At 47.4% G+C, this 16,281-nt stretch overlaps 2 protein-coding genes across 4 annotated transcripts; one reads left to right on the top strand and one right to left on the bottom strand.

The window, feature by feature from the left end:
- Positions 1 to 1,334: 1,334 nt before the first annotated feature.
- On the top strand, positions 1,335 to 10,452 carry Tmem97 (transmembrane protein 97). Its single transcript, XM_021177282.2, has 3 exons — positions 1,335 to 1,594; positions 8,416 to 8,560; positions 9,458 to 10,452. The coding sequence occupies exons 1-3, from the start codon at positions 1,469 to 1,471 to the stop codon at positions 9,715 to 9,717; spliced, it is 531 nt and encodes a 176-aa protein (XP_021032941.1). The 5' UTR covers positions 1,335 to 1,468; the 3' UTR covers positions 9,718 to 10,452.
- An 82-nt stretch (positions 10,453 to 10,534) lies between these two features.
- On the bottom strand, positions 10,535 to 16,200 carry Ift20 (intraflagellar transport 20). Of its 3 annotated transcripts, none has more exons than XM_085829774.1 (5): positions 16,001 to 16,200; positions 13,580 to 13,708; positions 12,392 to 12,477; positions 11,249 to 11,352; positions 10,535 to 10,888 (listed from the first exon to the last, which is right to left on the bottom strand). In XM_085829774.1, the coding sequence occupies exons 2-5, from the start codon at positions 13,704 to 13,706 to the stop codon at positions 10,807 to 10,809; spliced, it is 399 nt and encodes a 132-aa protein (XP_085685900.1). In that variant the 5' UTR covers positions 13,707 to 13,708; positions 16,001 to 16,200; the 3' UTR covers positions 10,535 to 10,806. The 3 variants fall into 3 exon arrangements, with proteins under 3 accessions (XP_085685900.1, XP_085685899.1, XP_085685901.1); XM_085829773.1 differs by lacking the exon at positions 16,001 to 16,200 and adding an exon at positions 13,805 to 14,033; XM_085829775.1 differs by lacking the exon at positions 16,001 to 16,200 and adding an exon at positions 13,825 to 14,032 and having other exon boundaries at positions 13,580 to 13,730.
- Between the last annotated feature and the right edge of the window lie 81 nt (positions 16,201 to 16,281).

Below are 16,281 nucleotides of genomic sequence, written 5' to 3' on the forward strand. Positions count from 1 at the left end.
CCTTTATCTTCCTGACCACCCTCTCCCTGATGCATCCAACATGCTTTTCTGAGCAGACCCAACACTGAGAGCCATTTACCTCAGCAACGCCAACCCCTCTGTCTCAGTGCTATGGTAGCCACCACTGGGCACACAGACTACCCTGCCTAACCCTAATCTTTGCTTTCCCTTAACTATACTTTCCTTCTCCTTTGCTGAAATGGGCACACTGGAGCAAGCATGGTGCCTATGACTTTAATTCCAGCACTTGAAAGGCAGAGGCAGGGTGGATCTCTGTGAGGTTCAGGCTAGCCTTGTCTACACAGCCAGTCACAGGGTTACATAGTGAGAGGCTATCTCAAAAAATGAATACAAAAGAAAGAGGACACGTGGGGTCCATTTCTCTACCTCTTCCCGACCAGTTGTCTATACTCTGTCTCCATTTCCCCACCTCCCAATTCACTGTTCTCCAGCCATAGGACTTCTGACTCATTGGTGCTGGTGGACAGCACTCAGTGTCAACCGTGACACAGCTACCCCATTCTTCCCTGTGACCATCATTCGCTTGGTCATCTCCTCCCATGACCCTTATGATTCTGTAGGACCTCTTAATGCCCTTCGCTCTCTAACCTTCAAATGCTCTCACAAATCTAAACCAAGTTCATCCAACTGCCCGCCTGCCTGCTCAAGGTCTCTTTGGTTGGTTGGTTTGGTCTGAGACAGGCTCTATGTATCCCTAGCTTGCCTGTAACTATGTAGACCAGGCTGGCCTAGACCTTACAGATTTCTGTCCACACCCGGTCCTTTGGGGCTCTGGTTCAAATGGTGCAGGAGATGGAAGTCGGGCCTTCTTGAGTGCTAAGTAAATGCTCTATACTTAGTACCCAAGCCCTAACCCTGCTCAGTGTCTACAAAGCACAAACTGAATTCCTTTCCCTTGAACCCAAGTCCTGTGTTCCCTATTCTCATCGAATGGCAGCCCCCATCTTGTCCCAAGCCTATCAGGGTCCATCATATAAAATCATTATTTGTGGGCTGGGCAGTGATTTTGGAGCCAGCAGGAAAGCCCGGCTCGCAGCGCTCCTAAACTGCCACTGCGAGTTCTGGCAATGGCCTGGGGTCCCGATACGGAACAGAACCCAGCGAATGAAACACTCGTGGGACAGGGAAGACGAGCGCACGCAGCCTCACGCTGCACACGCGCACCCGCCGACGTGGACCGCACAGAGCCACGCCCCCTCACGCGGTACTCCCAGCAGCCAATGGAAACAACTGGTAGACCATCATTCAAACTATAGCCCCCGCTATATGGGCGGGCCACGAGGGTCTCCACCCACTCACGAGCCGCTTCTGTTTTTCCCCTTGGACCAATAGGCACAGCCTGTGTGAGCCGGGGGCGGGACGGCACAGCGCGGGCGCCGGGCTTCTAACCACGTAGCAGGCTTCTATCGCCGGCGTGCCAGTCGTAGCCCAACGGACGGGAGGAAACATGGGGGCTCTGGCAGCCAGGCGCTGCGTCGAGTGGCTATTGGGCCTCTACTTCGTCTCGCACATCCCCATCACGCTGTTCATCGACCTGCAGGCGGTGTTGCCCCCCGAACTCTACCCGCAGGAGGTGAGGCTCAGGGGTCCCCACGTGGCCGTCCTGATTTCTGTTGGCTCCGTGCCTGACTTCGGCCCCAGCCAGCTGTCCCCAGCCGTTGACCACCGCTTTGTTCTTTTCAGAGCGGAACTGAGGGTGCAACCCAATGGTAGGGCGCATGCCTAGGAGGTCCTGGGTTTGAGCCCCATGTACTCGCCAATCCTTTGCAAAACCTTTGCCTGGGTGTGTTTCGCTCCCATGGTTTCACCTACGGCAGTTGGCTGAGGGAAGTTGCCTGGGTGAAACAGTGTCTGTCAGGTGTTGGATCTGTTGCGTTTGGATGGACTTTAAAAGTCCAGTGTAATCCGAGAAAGAAAGAAAAATGTCGTGCGTAGAATAAAATGACTGAAAGGTTAGCCCTTGGTTAGTGCTCGTGGCATTCATATACTCCTGGGTCTGGATCTAGCTTGAGGAGCAGTTGAGGAAATGCCGCTTTTCCAAGTCAGTTTTGAATTGTTTGAAGATACGCTTTGGAGAGCATTCTTTGACCCGATTTTAAGGTCAAGATTAAGCATGCCTCTCCAATCTGTTGACGGACTTATCCACCTAAATGTTTGATTTTACCTCTGAAATGGTCTTTAAATGTTTCTTCTTTGCAGGGCAGTTCTTGATCTTAAATCTGCAAATTCTCAATGGTGGCAGCAAAATGACATGTGCCTTGTGTCCTCTGAGAGGACATGACACAGGAATTGTCACCTACTCAACAAAGTTAGGAGTGACACATCAGCAGTGTCACCACCCCCCCCCCCCCCACACACACACACACTCCCTTAAGTCTCTCTTTGGTTTGTTTGTGGAACCACAGGATTGCAAAGACCTTTGACCTACAGGGGAAACTCGTAGGTAGTACGTGGCAAGAGCACCGGTCCATGGTGCTGCTTTCCCAAGGACTGGCTGCCTATGGACATGTTGAGGGCCCTGTGGAGCCTACTTTTTTCCCCCTTAAAATAATAGTTCATTTGAGTCCATTGCAAGAGGACCTCAGGCCAGGCCGTAACTGACATGTAGCCACAGCTTTAGATTGTAAACTCAAAGAGTGTAGGATTGAGGCTGTGGCTCCGTAGTAAAAACATTGGCCAGCATGCACGAGGCCCTGGATTCAAATCCCATCACCAAAACCAGTGTGTATCAAGTTATGTTGATTTGTTTCACTTCTCTAAGGCATTGTCACAGATGCAGTGGCTTACTTTACCCCAACGTTATTTTTAAGCTGCTTGGAGGTTAGAAATTGAGAATAGTAGGTCTCAGGCCCAAAGGTAGACTACACTCCTTGCCTCTTCCAGGTGGCTGGGTTTGCAGAGTTGTGGCTCACACTCAGGCTTGCTGCGCACACAGTCTACTCACTGACCTTTCTTTGGCTGTGGCCCTTTCACTGCAATCTGCAAGTCATCCGTCATATTGCCACTTCATCTGTATGCACATCTCTCTCTGCCTTTTATAAGGTCACTTGTAATTCACGAGGCCCCACCATGTAACCCAGGAAAACCTCCCCTTTGAACATCCTTCTGTACATCTGTGGTCCTATTGGACATGGATTAGGACATGATACCTTTGAGTGCTGTCAGCCTGCTGCCACGGAAGGGCCTGACAACTACAAAGAGGCCATCAAAACTTTGCACTAGCTACAGCCATGAAGAAGGGGAGTTGCCCTTTCTTTGGGGTTTGGTAGCATGGAGATAAAACCCAGGGCTTTGCATACTGAACTACCCTCCTTGTTTTTCCTTTGGTATTGTGTTTGAGGTTTGTTTTTGTTGTTTGGGTTTTGTTTTGTTTTGTTTGTTTAAAAATTGAATTCACCAATTGAGCTGCACTGGGTTTACAGGCATCACCTGGCAATTCCTGGTTTACCTTCTGACTGCTTGCACCCATCCTTGCTCACCACTCCAGAAACAACTAGGTGTGACCAGCATCATGCAGACCACCACTTAAACATTTTATTTTTGTTTGTTTTTCAAGATGGTGTCTCACTGTGTAGCTCCAGCTGTTCTGTAACTCAGTATCTAGACCTGGTGGGTCTCAAACTCACAGAACTCCTGCTGCTACCTCCCAAATACGCACAGCTCACTTCACCATGCCCAATCTCTGGTTGATCTGGTGGACTTTTATTAGCTTCCTGTTACATCACTTTCATTCTCCTGTTGTAGTTGTCATCTCAGAGTAAACGTTTGCTGCCACCATCTGTTAACCTAGGCCTAGTCCTGAAAGCTTCTGGCCTCTGTACAGTCTTAACTAGACCTAGAGTGTTTTCTGCCTCTGAAACTTACTGATGAATAAGCTCATCTGTTCTTTTTTTTTTCCTGAACTCTGGCTGGCTGGTTCAGCTTAGCTGTTCTGGCTCAAACTCCTCTCTCAACCAGACTTCTGTCTGGGCCTCTCCTGAATTAATCTGCTTGGCCTCAAACTCATACTGGCAATCTGTTCTAATCTGGCGCCTTCTCATCCTCTGGCTTGTTCTGTCTTCATCTATATCTAGTTTGTTCTGTCTGTAACCAGTCTCTTCCTGTAAAACTGCCTTTCTCCTCCCTCTTTTTTTCTCTCTGCTCTATATCAAGTAGCTTCCCTTTCTTCTCCACGAGAATTGGGCATATGCTGTTCTGTCAAATCTTCCTCTGATTCATCACTTTACCACTCAATTAGATACCACTTTCAAACACAGGTGCTTCCTTCTACAAACTAAATTTACCTTAATTGTTTGGGATGAAATGAAAGGTGAATTCTAAGGGCGTGTCTGTGTTCTAGCCAGAGGGATTAAAGTTGTGTGCTAAGTGCTGAGCTACACCACAAGTAGAAAGTTGGGTTTTAATGGGTGGATACTTCATTCCTCCTTAGAGGGAACAAAATACCCATGAAAGGAGTTACAGAGACAAAGTTTGGAGCTAAGACAAAAGGATGGACTATTCAGAGACTACCCCACCCGGGGAGCCATCCCATAATCAGCCACCAAACCCAGACACTATTGCACAATGCCAGATTGATTTTGCTGAAGGGACCCTGTTATAGCTGTCTTGTATGAGGCTATGCCAGTGCCTGGCAAATACAGAAGTGGATGCTCATAGTCATCTATAAGATAGAACAGAGGGCCCCTAATGGAGAAGCTAGAGAAAGCACCCAAGGAGCCAAAGGGGTCTGCAACTCTATATTTGGAACAACAATATGAACTAACCAATATCCCCAGAGCTCGTGTCTCTAGCAGCATATGTAGCAGAAGATGGCCTCGTGGGCCATCACTGGGAAGAGAGGCCTCTTGGTATTGTAAACTTTATATGCCCCAGTACAGGGAAACGCCAGGGCCAAGAAGTGGGAGTGGATGAGTAGGGGAGCAGGGCAGAGGGAGGGTATAAGGAACTTTTGGGATAGCATTTGAAATGTATATAAAGAAAATATCAGAGCCGGGCGTGGTGGCGCACACCTTTAACCCCAGCACTTGGGAGGCAGAGGCAGGCGGATTTCTGAGTTCGAGGCCAGCCTAGTCTACAAAGTGAGTTCCAGGACAGCCAGGGCTACACAGAGAAACCCTGTCTCGGGGGAAAAAAAAAAAAAAATCTAATAAAAAATAAAGAAAGAAGAAAAGAAAGTTGGATTTTGGGTTTGTGGTGGTTTTTGTTTTTGTTTTTGTTTTTCCCAGTAAATAACACAACTTTGGAGATGACAGTGTGATCGAATATTCTACAACAGCTTCCAGGTTAGGGATGTAGCATTATTCATGTGTCTCGTGCACATGATGCTAGGTTTCCTGGCTAGCCCTTTATTTACTCTGTCCCCGTTTTGCCTTTGACACTATTACTGTGTGGGAGTGCATGCTGCATTGAATGTATGGAGATCACGACAATCTGTGGGCCAGGTCTTCCACCTCTGAGGTTTTTCTGGGCATTGAACTCCAGTTATCGAGTTTGTGTACCAAGCACTTTACCAAGCACAGAACCAGCTTGCTGGCCCTGCCTTTTTAATATACTGGCCCAAAACTGTGCATCTCTGCTGTTGAGTACTGAAAGCATGAACCTGCAGCATCCTGCCTTGGAAGGCCGTCCCCTGTTCCCCTCTTGTTGCTTTTGGATGAGGGAGTAATGATTTTGTTGTTTCTCCACGAAGAAAATAATAGTCTGTGACTTGAGTCAATCTCAGGTTGTCATGAATGATACTTGAATTTAGAACTGCAAGGTCATCTCTATAAAATAGCAAAGCTGAAATTTACACCCTCCCCCCAAAACAATAGATAGCTAAAACTTATGATCTAGAGGTTTTTCCTAACAATGTAGAAGGCCTCACCAGTTGGGCTGAATTTTGCAAGCTAAATTTTTGCTGCTGTTTCAATCAAATCACAAGAGCTAAAAACCATTATGAAACAGTTAAAAGACTTGAGTTGGAGTTTAAACTGGAAAGATTTTGTAGTATCTTTTGCAGCTGAGTGAACCCATTCTGTTAAAATAAAAAAAGGTGTGAGTCTGTAGGTCTGCAGGCTGCAGTAGCCCAGGAGTTCAGAGAGAGAGATGTGTTCCAGGTCGCGGTGTGGTGTAAATGGAAAGTGTTTTCTTTTCAACCTTGGGGTTTGGGCGTAAGTGCTAATGAGCAGCTGCCTGCTTACATTGGGTCGGGTTAAGCTGGAGCATCTTCGGGTCTGGACAAGTAAGCTCCTTTCATCTGTGCTGGCTGCTGGTCTGCAGGCCACTGCACTAACTCACTGCATCTGAACACCATGGGAAGGTCATCGGCATTATGTGTGATGCTGTTAAGGGTCTTGCCAGAGCCAGGCCCTTGGCCTCCAGCTCCAGCAGTCCTGCCACCCTGCTGGGGACCTTGTCTTTGTCTTCCACTCACTGTCTAGGCTGTTCTGGCAGCAAATATGTGTGGTAGACCCCTATGGGCTCCAACTGATTGGGAGTGGGCAGTCAGCTTTGCTGATCTTACTTTGCAGCCCTTCAGCACGTGTCTGTGCGGACCTGTGGAATAGGCAAACCTCAGACATTGTTTACAGTGACGTCATTGTAAAGTGAAGCTGTGGTGATGCACAGCTCTATTCCCTGAACCCACAAAGTGGAGGGTCAAGAGTTCAAGGCCCATCTCAGCTAAAGAGACCTGTTCTCAAAAAACACAATGCAAAGGGAAAAACCAGTCTAACCTGCTGAATTGACAGATGAGGAAGTGGAGTCTCAGTCTCGGGAGGGCTGACTTAATTAACCTTTACTGTCCCAACCTTACTGCCCTGAAGAGTGTTCAGGAGGCAGGGGGCATTGCCAAGAATCAACGCTGTGTGTTCTGATGCCTGTGACCCCAGCAGCATCTGGGTGCTTCAAAGCCCTCATGGTAACGAGCTTTTGTTTCACAATGGCCAGCCAGTTTTTGGTGTTACTTGGTTTTGTTGATTTTGAGATAGGTCTCCTGTATCTCAGACTTAGCCTCCAACTAGGCTTGAACTCCCGATCCTCCAGCTCCAGCTCCAGCTCCCAAGTGCTGGGATTACTGTGTGCCACCACACCTACCAGCCTTTACCTTTTGATTAAAAATTAACATAGAACATATCTCTAGATTTTCCATTGTAAGATAAACACAAGGAAGCTGCCTTTATCCACCATATCCCAATACTCAGTTGGCTTGGAAGGTGTAAGAGTGCCACCTCCAGGCTATTTTTGTAATGTTAATTTGTTTTTGAGACAAGACTCCATATAGCCCAGGTTAGCCTTAGACCAAGTATGTAGCTGAGGATGGCCTGGGATTCAGGATGCTCCAGGCTCTAGCCTCTGTCTGGCTCCTGTAAAGCACAGGGTGGTAGCTGCAGCCTCCCCTGTAAGTGTGTCAGCATGGACCTGCAGCTAATTGGTTTATGGCAAGGGTGAGGCTGGAGCTGGAACCAGACGCTAACTCCAGCCTTGCGAACCTAGATGCTATGTACTGCTACTTCCACAAATATCAGCTGGTCCTTTTTTTTGTTTGTTTGTCTTTCGAGACAGGGTTTCTCTGTATAGCCCTGGCTGTCCTGGAACTCACTCTGTAGACCAGGATGGCCTCGAACTCAGAAATCCGCCTGCCTCTGCCTCCCAAGTGCTGGGATTAAAGGCATGAACCGCCACACCCGGCTTTAGCTGGTCTTTTAAAAGATAAATGAAAATAAACTTATTTGTAATATTGGGATGAAAATGTCTATGTCTCCACAGAGGTTAGATTTACTTCCTTCTACCCTCCCCCAAGAAAATCCAACTGGTTTCTGCACTCGAAGTATCGAGCTTTGGGACTTCGATATGCATTTGTGAAAGTGTCGGGATGGGTTTTTAATTTTCTTACCAAAACCTGGTAGAGGAATAGCATCCTGAAAATCTCGTAAGCAGCTGACACTGTAGCTCTGCAGTAACATGCCTAGGTTTGTGCTATCACAGAGTTAGGAACAGATGTACAGTTGTACTAAGATGGGATTGGAAAGGAAAACTTCCTGTGCAGAGAGGGTAACATTTGAATTATGGCTAGTAACTTTTTATTAGTGACCACCTAGGCCAATGGTTCTCAACCCTTTTAGAGGTCTAATGATTATCTCATGGGGGTCACCTAAGACCGTGGGAAAACAGATATTTACATTACGATTCATAACAGTAGCAAAATTACTATTCTGAAGTAACAACACAAATACTTTTATGGTTGGAGGTAACTCAACACGAGGAACTGGATTCAAGGGAGAGCCAGTGCGAGCATGTGACTGCTGCCACCAGGGCTGCACAAGGGACTCTTAGTAGAGGATATTGGTGCACTGGAGCCCCTGGCCATGCAAGCCGCAAGGCCATACTCACTGTGACCCTGTCTCTTTCCAGTTCAGCAACCTGTTGCGGTGGTACTCTAAGGAGTTCAAAGACCCTCTGATGCAGGAGCCCCCAGTGTGGTTCAAGTCGTTTCTGCTCTGTGAGCTTGTGTTCCAGCTGCCTTTCTTTCCCGTTGCAGCATATGCCTTCTTCAAAGGTTGGTACAGTACACAAAATCCTAGTTTGGCTCAGAAATCTCTTGGAGTGAACCCCTGTAGCTTGAAGGATCTGGTATCCACTAGCATATATGTCACTGGGGAACAGTAAACGAGGCTCAGCTGATATCCTAAGCTGGGCTGTCTCAGTTTTCTAAAAGTCCCTCCTATGAAACCCGAGGCCAAGGACAAACTTGTTCTCTTTTATCATCCACTACTCACAATATATTATCTTTTATCCTTGGCCTTACTTTCCCCCTAGGTTAGTATATTGCCTTATGAGCAGGAAGTATCAAGCTAATCCCTGAAGAGCTTAACTTCTCATTTAAAAATTATTTCTGGGGCTAGGGCTCAGCAATTAAGAACACTGGCCGCTCTTACGTGTTGGTTGTGAGCCTAGCTTCCTCCCAGTTCTGCTCTTCTGAAGGACCTCAGTTTGGTGTCCAGCACCCACATGGCAGCTCATAACCATTCTAGAACTCCAGTTCCAGGATCCAACACCCTCTTCTGGCCTCAGGACACTAAATACGTGCAGGCAAAACTCAAAAAAATGTATGCCTACTTGTCATCCTATAATGAGTGACTTTATGAAGTAGCCATGCCTGCCCTTGGGAACTAAGCTTATAGAGTGGAAAAGTTTATTTCTCACTGGGGTTCTGCATGTGAATCACCATGGGTGCTGGGACAGGGTCCCTTCCCCCTGTTTTAGATCAGACTGGCTGAGCTGTTTGGGTCCTGTAAGCTTTACCTGTTGAGCAGCGCAACACCTGGTTTCCATGTGCATAGTCTGAGTTTCCACTCAGAGGAGGCAGACAAACAGGGGTGAGGAGGCAGAGCAGGTCCCAGACGCCCTTGGAGTCGCCTTAACCTGATGACCCTTTTCTCCCCCTCTGCTTCAGGAAGCTGCCGGTGGATCCGAATCCCTGCAATCATCTATGCAGCTCACACCATAACGACTTTAATTCCAATCCTCTACACACTCCTGTTTGAGGATTTCTCTAAAGCCGTTGCTTTCAAGGGACAAAGACCCGAGAGTTTCCGTGAACGACTGACCCTCGTAGGTGTCTACGCCCCCTATTTAATAATCCCCCTCATACTCCTCCTGTTCATGCTTCGGAACCCTTACTACAAGCATGAGGAGAAAAGAAAGAAAAAATAAGGGGCAGCCACGAGCCTGGTGGGGAAGATCCCAGCACAGTTGCCTTTTGGACAACACAGGAAAACTGCCCCAAACATGTTTCAGCAGCATTTGAAACACCACCAGCAGTGCATACAAACAAGACAGCGGCAGGAGACATGCCAAGCCTTCACATTCCAGGGCTGAACAGGCCATCAGCAGGGGTGTGACCAAGTTACAGCAAAATGGTGCCAAAGCTCTACCACAGCATTGCTAAAAAGGACAGGTTGAGAAGCTGTTAGCTCCTGACCTAGAATGCACACACCTGACCAAGTCCTCACCTTGACCTTGATAGTCAACAAATGAGCAGTATTTTGTCTCTTTAGCACTTTTTAACATGGTTTCCTGCCCACACCTCCACCTCTGGGAGAAAAATATATTATAGCCTCACATGAGTCCAAGCCAGAAATGGGTGACAGTGGAAGGAAGGGACCTCCATTTTTATCTTGAACAGATAGCCTGCTCTGGGTTATTCTGGTGCTGGTTCTAGGAACTGCTCTCATGTCCCTGCTCTGGCGCCTCACACCACTGGGCTTCCTAGTGCGCAGGCTCGTGAGGGTGACTGGACTGTCCAAGGAGTGTCTGCTGCTTGTTCCACTGACTACAGAAACAAAACCCTGTGGGGCTAGACAGTGCTGGCTCTGCTTGCGAGCCATGCTGCTGTGGTTGTTACTTACGTGTCTGGTCCAAATAAAGGCAGCTGCTGATTTGTTGTTAGCCTGCTTTGTTGTGTGGATGGGGGGTAGAACAACTCTTGATCTCAAGAGGGACTGGAAATAACGCACACAGCACCACAGAAGAAAGACCAAGCCACTTGCAAATGGTATTTATTGCTTTTCCTTGAGAGCTTTGTGAATGTACCAAAGTTTACAGACACTGAGTTTGTGCTGAGAAGTCGAGCTGAGGCCCTGTGCTGCCTGGCCACTAGCAGAGGCTGTGCACTGTTTATCAGCTGCCCCCGTAACACTGCATGACATACATTAGTGACATCACTGGAATGGTACAGAGGTTTGTTTTTTTGGTTGGGCTGCTTTTTTTTTGCCTTCCTGCTATAAAACTGAAATTTTCAGTTCATTTCTGAAAAATAAATTGGTCAATAAATTCATTTTGTTCTGCTTCTACTTTACACAAAGCTTCATACTCAACCCGGTACCTGAAAGACAAAATTGTTAGAAGCCCTGAAAAGAATGAAATAAAAACATAATTCTTTGAGAGTATAGAGCTTTAAAACAGATGCAAGAAACCATGAATTGAGAAGTCAGGGCCAGAGTGTCCGATAAGCAAAGCCCCGTTTAGGGCCACCTGGGAGAACACTACCCCAGGGAAGGCACGGGAGTTGGCCTCAGTCCTTGTTATAAGAACCAGTGCTCACACCATGGAGGCAATTTGGAATTAAGCAAGTCCCCACTTTTTTCTATCGATTTTTAAAGTGAGATGCTCTACCCGGGAAATGGTGAGGGAAGCCAAGGTGGCAGAGAAGGAAAAGAAGTTTGCAGTGACCATGGCCGCTTACCTTTCTAGCTGCGTCTTCTTTTCTGCTATCAGGGCCTGCAGCTGCTGCTGTTGGGCTTCTCTCTGCTTCGCTATGGATTTCAGCAAGTTCCGAGCACCAATGGCCTAACAGACATTACCAAAGAAGGTGTGGTTTTAAACTCCCCAAAGTCCTCCAAGAGAGGAGGACATGGTTTTACTGGTTAGCCATGACTATTAACCTCCTCGTCTCCTGAAAGTACCTGGTACGAAATGGCAGTCAGGCCCGCAAGTGTATGCAGTGCTCTATTGGGAGGCATCATTTAGACTTGGGCTACTCACCAAGTCATCTACCAGGCAATCTTTCGTGTCTTCATTTTTAAAAGGAGGGTAAACACCCACCAGTGGGACCATGAAGATCAAAGGGAGCAATGACAAGCATGGACTGGTGGGGCTGGAAAGATGACTCTGGTTAAGAGCACTTGTGGCTCTTAGAGAGGAGCCAGGTTCAGTTCTGCAAGCACCTACGTGGCAGCTCACGACTCTATAGCTTTGTTCCAGGGGATCCAATGCCATCTTCTGACCTCCAAGGGCATGGGCATCAGGCACACAAGGTGGTACACATACATACATGGAGGCTAAATCGTCACACATATAAATCTAAAACAAAAACTGAGGACTGAAGAGATGGCTCAGTCATTAAAGCACTGTATTTCCAGAGGACCTGGGTTCAATTCCCCACACTCAACACGGCAGCTCACAACCTAACATTTCTAATTCTAGTTCCAGAGGATTTAACACCTGGCCTCTAATGCACACATTATGTGCACAAACATTCACACTGAAATAAAGTCTTAAAAAAATATTGGCATATAAGCTCACCACATTAACTTGGCCAGGATCTCTTTTTTTTTTTTTTAAAGATTTATTTATTATATGTAAGTACACTGTAGCTGTCTTCAGACACTCCAGAAGAGGGCGCCAGATCTCGTTGCGGATGGTTGTGAGCCACCATGTGGTTGCTGGGATTTGAACTCTGGACCTTAGGAAGAGCAGTCGGGTGCTCTTACCCACTGAGCCATCTCACCAGCCCCAGGATCTCTTATTAAATGCCTGTTTTAAAAAGATGATCCCACCATCCATATAATAAGCAGGGTTTCTGGCCAGGACCAACTGCTGATCTTACCTTCATCTTCTCGTTCTCTGCTTCTTTGGCAAGCTGATCAACAAGCTCAATTAGACCACCAACAATTTTCTGAAACTGGCCAATTTCTTTGAGGAAAAGAACAAAACATTCTTGTTAGCATCCCTTGGAAGTAGGGAGGGTGGAGCTAACCACACCTTCTAAATTGTGTTGTGGCTGTCCGATGCTCACTAACCTAAGCCTCCCACCATCTGGTCTGTGGCAGGAGAGGTGCCAGGACTAGACTCAGAACACAGATTGCAGTGTGGACCCAAACCTACCTTTCTCAGAAAGGGCTCTCAGAACCAAAGTGCAGACTCTAGACTGGCCAGACAACACTGGGTTTCAGTAAAAGGTGGTGTGAGAATTCCCGCCTGTAACCGTGCCATTTAGGTGCCACATTTCCTATTTGCTTTCCCAATGACCTTGGTGGAATCGTTTTATTTTATGAAAATAAGCCCAGAGAAAGCCACAGCACGCAGCAACTACTAAAGTGGAAACAGACAACAAGCAAGCAACCTGTCACGAAACCATGGCACAGAAATCCCTTACTACAGCTGAGTGTATGACACAGGCCTGGAACCCCAGCACTAGGGAGACTAAGTTAGAATCATGAGTTTGAGGCCAACATGCAACATACATAGTGAGGCCTTGTCTCAAAAAAAGGAAAGAAAACTCCCTTGCTCTAGCTAAATCTGAATGTTCCCACTGGTACTGGGCTGGCTTAGCTGCTAGGAAAGGAGGCTTCTTGGAGATCAGTAGCCCAGAGGTCAGCACTGTGCTGAGCTGCTCATAGAGACCTCAGTCACTACCTCTAACTCCAAATAACACACCCTGCCACCAGGGAGTAACATAGTATATAATTTCATCTCCCACCTCCAGGCTGTAATTCTTTATCATCAATTTTACGGTTGCTAAAAGAAAAAACCAACCAAACAAACAAAAACATCGCAGCACATCTAAAAACACTTCCCCCTCCCCCAATCTAAACCATTGCTTGGCACTAAATGTGGGATTGCATGGCAGTGTAAGAGGGCAAGCAGAGAAGGTTGGGTACACATAGGAACCCAGAGACCAGGCTCAATCTAGAGAGCGTGCAACTTCATTCTGGTAGACCCAAGAGCAATGGCCAAGGTCAGGTAAGGAAACTGCTCAAAGCAGAATAACACTGCGTCTCCAGATGGTACTCACTGTCCACAAAATCCTTGCACTCTTCCTTGAGCTCCACAGTCTGCTGGGTGACCTCTGGGTCCAACACCCGAAGCTTGTTCAGTTCATCAAAATGCAGCCCTGCCTCGCCCAAGATGTCCTTGGCCATAGCTGCAGAGAAACCAGTCACGACCTGAATTTCATCCCAGACACCACCCCAGCCCTCCTCATACACCCCAACCCTCTGCCTCCAGCTCTCAGCCTCACCTGTTTCCCTTCCAGGAAGCCCTAGAGGTCTGCTTTGAAGGGGTGACAGTGGCAATCAGGAGGTATGTCATAGGAGCAAGGGTCAGGAAAGAGTAAAGTCCAGTTGCTTGTCACAGACATTGTTCATTCAACATACATTTCTTGAGTGCCTACTACATGCCGACACTGCTAGATGCTGGGCGTAAAGATGAATGCAACATGGTGCCTGCCCTGGAGCAGCACAGCTTAGCTGGAGGAAAACAGACACATGAACCTGAAGGATTATATTGCATCAAGTGATTTTTACAGAACTATCACTAAGCAAGGAGAAATGACAATTGCAGTTCACTTGGGTGTATCTGGCCTAAGCTGCGAGCGAGACAAAAGCATAGTCATAAATCCCTGTTTAAGGTCCCAAAAAGGCTTTTCAAATGCATGTCCTGAAATGACAGAAAAAAAAAAAATCAAAACAAAACAAAACAAAAAGGAGGAATTTAAAAATGAGAGTTAGAAGCTAGCTATGGTCATGCGTGACTCTAATTCTAGTAACTCACTGTGTCAGAGGAAGACTGCCACACGCTAAGGACCAACCTGGGCTGCATACCGAGTTCCAGGCTATCCTGTGCTACACAAGCCCTTGTCTCAAAAAAAAAAAAAAAAATTGCCTTCCTGTGTTGTTCTAGTTGGATAGTTTGAGTATTTAAGAGCTCCTAGGGACTGACTGGACCAGGTCCTATGGAATAGTTCATATGATATGAGACTGCAAACACTTGTTTGAACTCCTACTGCCTTCTGAGTTAACATGCATTTATCAAAATCAGAAACAAAAAGAAAACAAAACCCCTTATTGAATCCCAGCTCCAAGGACAGAGTGAGCATAGTGTCTCTAGACAGACAGTAAGCGAATAACCACACACTGTGATGAGAGTATGAGGAACAGTGCTCAGTGCTCTGTCAGGATTCTACAGGAGAACATAACTCAAGGAGGCGGAGAGGTCAACAAAAGCCTTCAGAAAAAACAATCTGGGACCTAAACACGTCCAGAAAATCTTCTAAGAGAAGGGAGAGGGACATTGTGGGCATAGGGAAAAGCATATGGGGGCATCCTGAGGCTGGAAGATTTTGACACAAAGGGTCCTGGGATCAAAACAGCAAGAAGGAGCAAGGTGGCTAGGTTGGCAACCGGCTATAGCTGGATGATTAAATGAACTTGGGTTTGGTTTTGGTTTTCGAGATAAGGTTTCTCTGTATAGCCCTGGCTGTCCTGGAACTCACTCTGTAGACCAGGCTGGCCTCGAACTCAGAAATCCGCCTGCCTCTGCCTCCCAAGTGCTGGGATTAAAGGCGTGCGCCACCACTGCCCAGCTGAACTTGGATTATTTTTTATAATGATAACAGCTAGCAGTGGATTTCGGCAGTGCTTATTGATCAGAGTTGGAAAGATCACTCACTGCCTTGGCCAAACAGAGGAAACAGGGAAGAGCAGAATAGAGGCGTCCTTTCCAAATTTCTCACTGTGAGCCAAGCATCTCTAAGCAGGCTGCCTGCAGGTAAGTGGCACTCTGATAATGTTTGCAGAATGAATGAATTCATGTGGAAACAGAAAGCTGTAACAGAAGAAAAGATTTGAAGCCGAAAGGGAGTTCAGAGATCAGATGATGTCTGAATTGACAGAATTTAGTAATGCTTAATGCAGCACTTTGGAGAAAAGTGAAGAAAGGAGCCAAACATGATTGCCATATGGACTGGACCGAGAGTATGGCTGGAAAGGACAGTTTAAAGAGATGGGTAAGATAGAAATGGTACACAGCGGGCTATCAGATCCCCAGCCCACCCTTAACTCCCACCACAAATATGCTCCAGGAACCTGGGATTGAGTTTCCTAAGCATGAAGGCTGTGCCTGGCTCTACGCTCCCTGGCTCTCCCAGGTCCGCAGACACAACAAATAGTTGTGGCTGTGGGGTTTGGAGAAGGCGTAGACACAGTCAGAAAGAACTGGGCAAATGGCGCGGCTGTCTTTACTAAATTATACTTCTGCAATGTCCGAACCTCGGTTCACCGGTGACATCGAGGGAGCCAGGCTGAGCTGAGTGTAAACCCTATCCCTAAAAACTCCGAGGTAGGGAAACCGCCGCTTTCCACCCGGTCCTGCCAATCCTCGGCGCTGGGTCACGTCGGCCTCCTCCCGTCCCAAGTCATCCACGTCCCCGACCTACCTGATGAGCCGTCTCGGCGGCGCTCTGCGGCCCTGACGACTGTCGGTAGAAGCTTCTCTCCGGCAACTGCAACCAGCTGCTGCCACGGAGATAAGACCTAGGAGCCACACGTCACCCCCGAGCCCAGAAGCACCAGCATCCGCCCACCCTGCAGTGCTTGCTGGGAAATAGATGCAACACGAGATAACTGCCCACTGGACCCAGAAGCCTTTGCTCAGGGGGCGGGGACTACGACACGGGAAGTAGATTTGTTCCCGAACCCGGAAGTAGAAGGAAGTCAA

Source organism: Mus caroli, unplaced genomic scaffold (genome assembly GCF_978045245.1).
Source record: "Mus caroli unplaced genomic scaffold, Mus_caroli_1 scaffold_13, whole genome shotgun sequence".
NCBI lineage: Eukaryota > Metazoa > Chordata > Mammalia > Rodentia > Muridae > Mus > Mus caroli.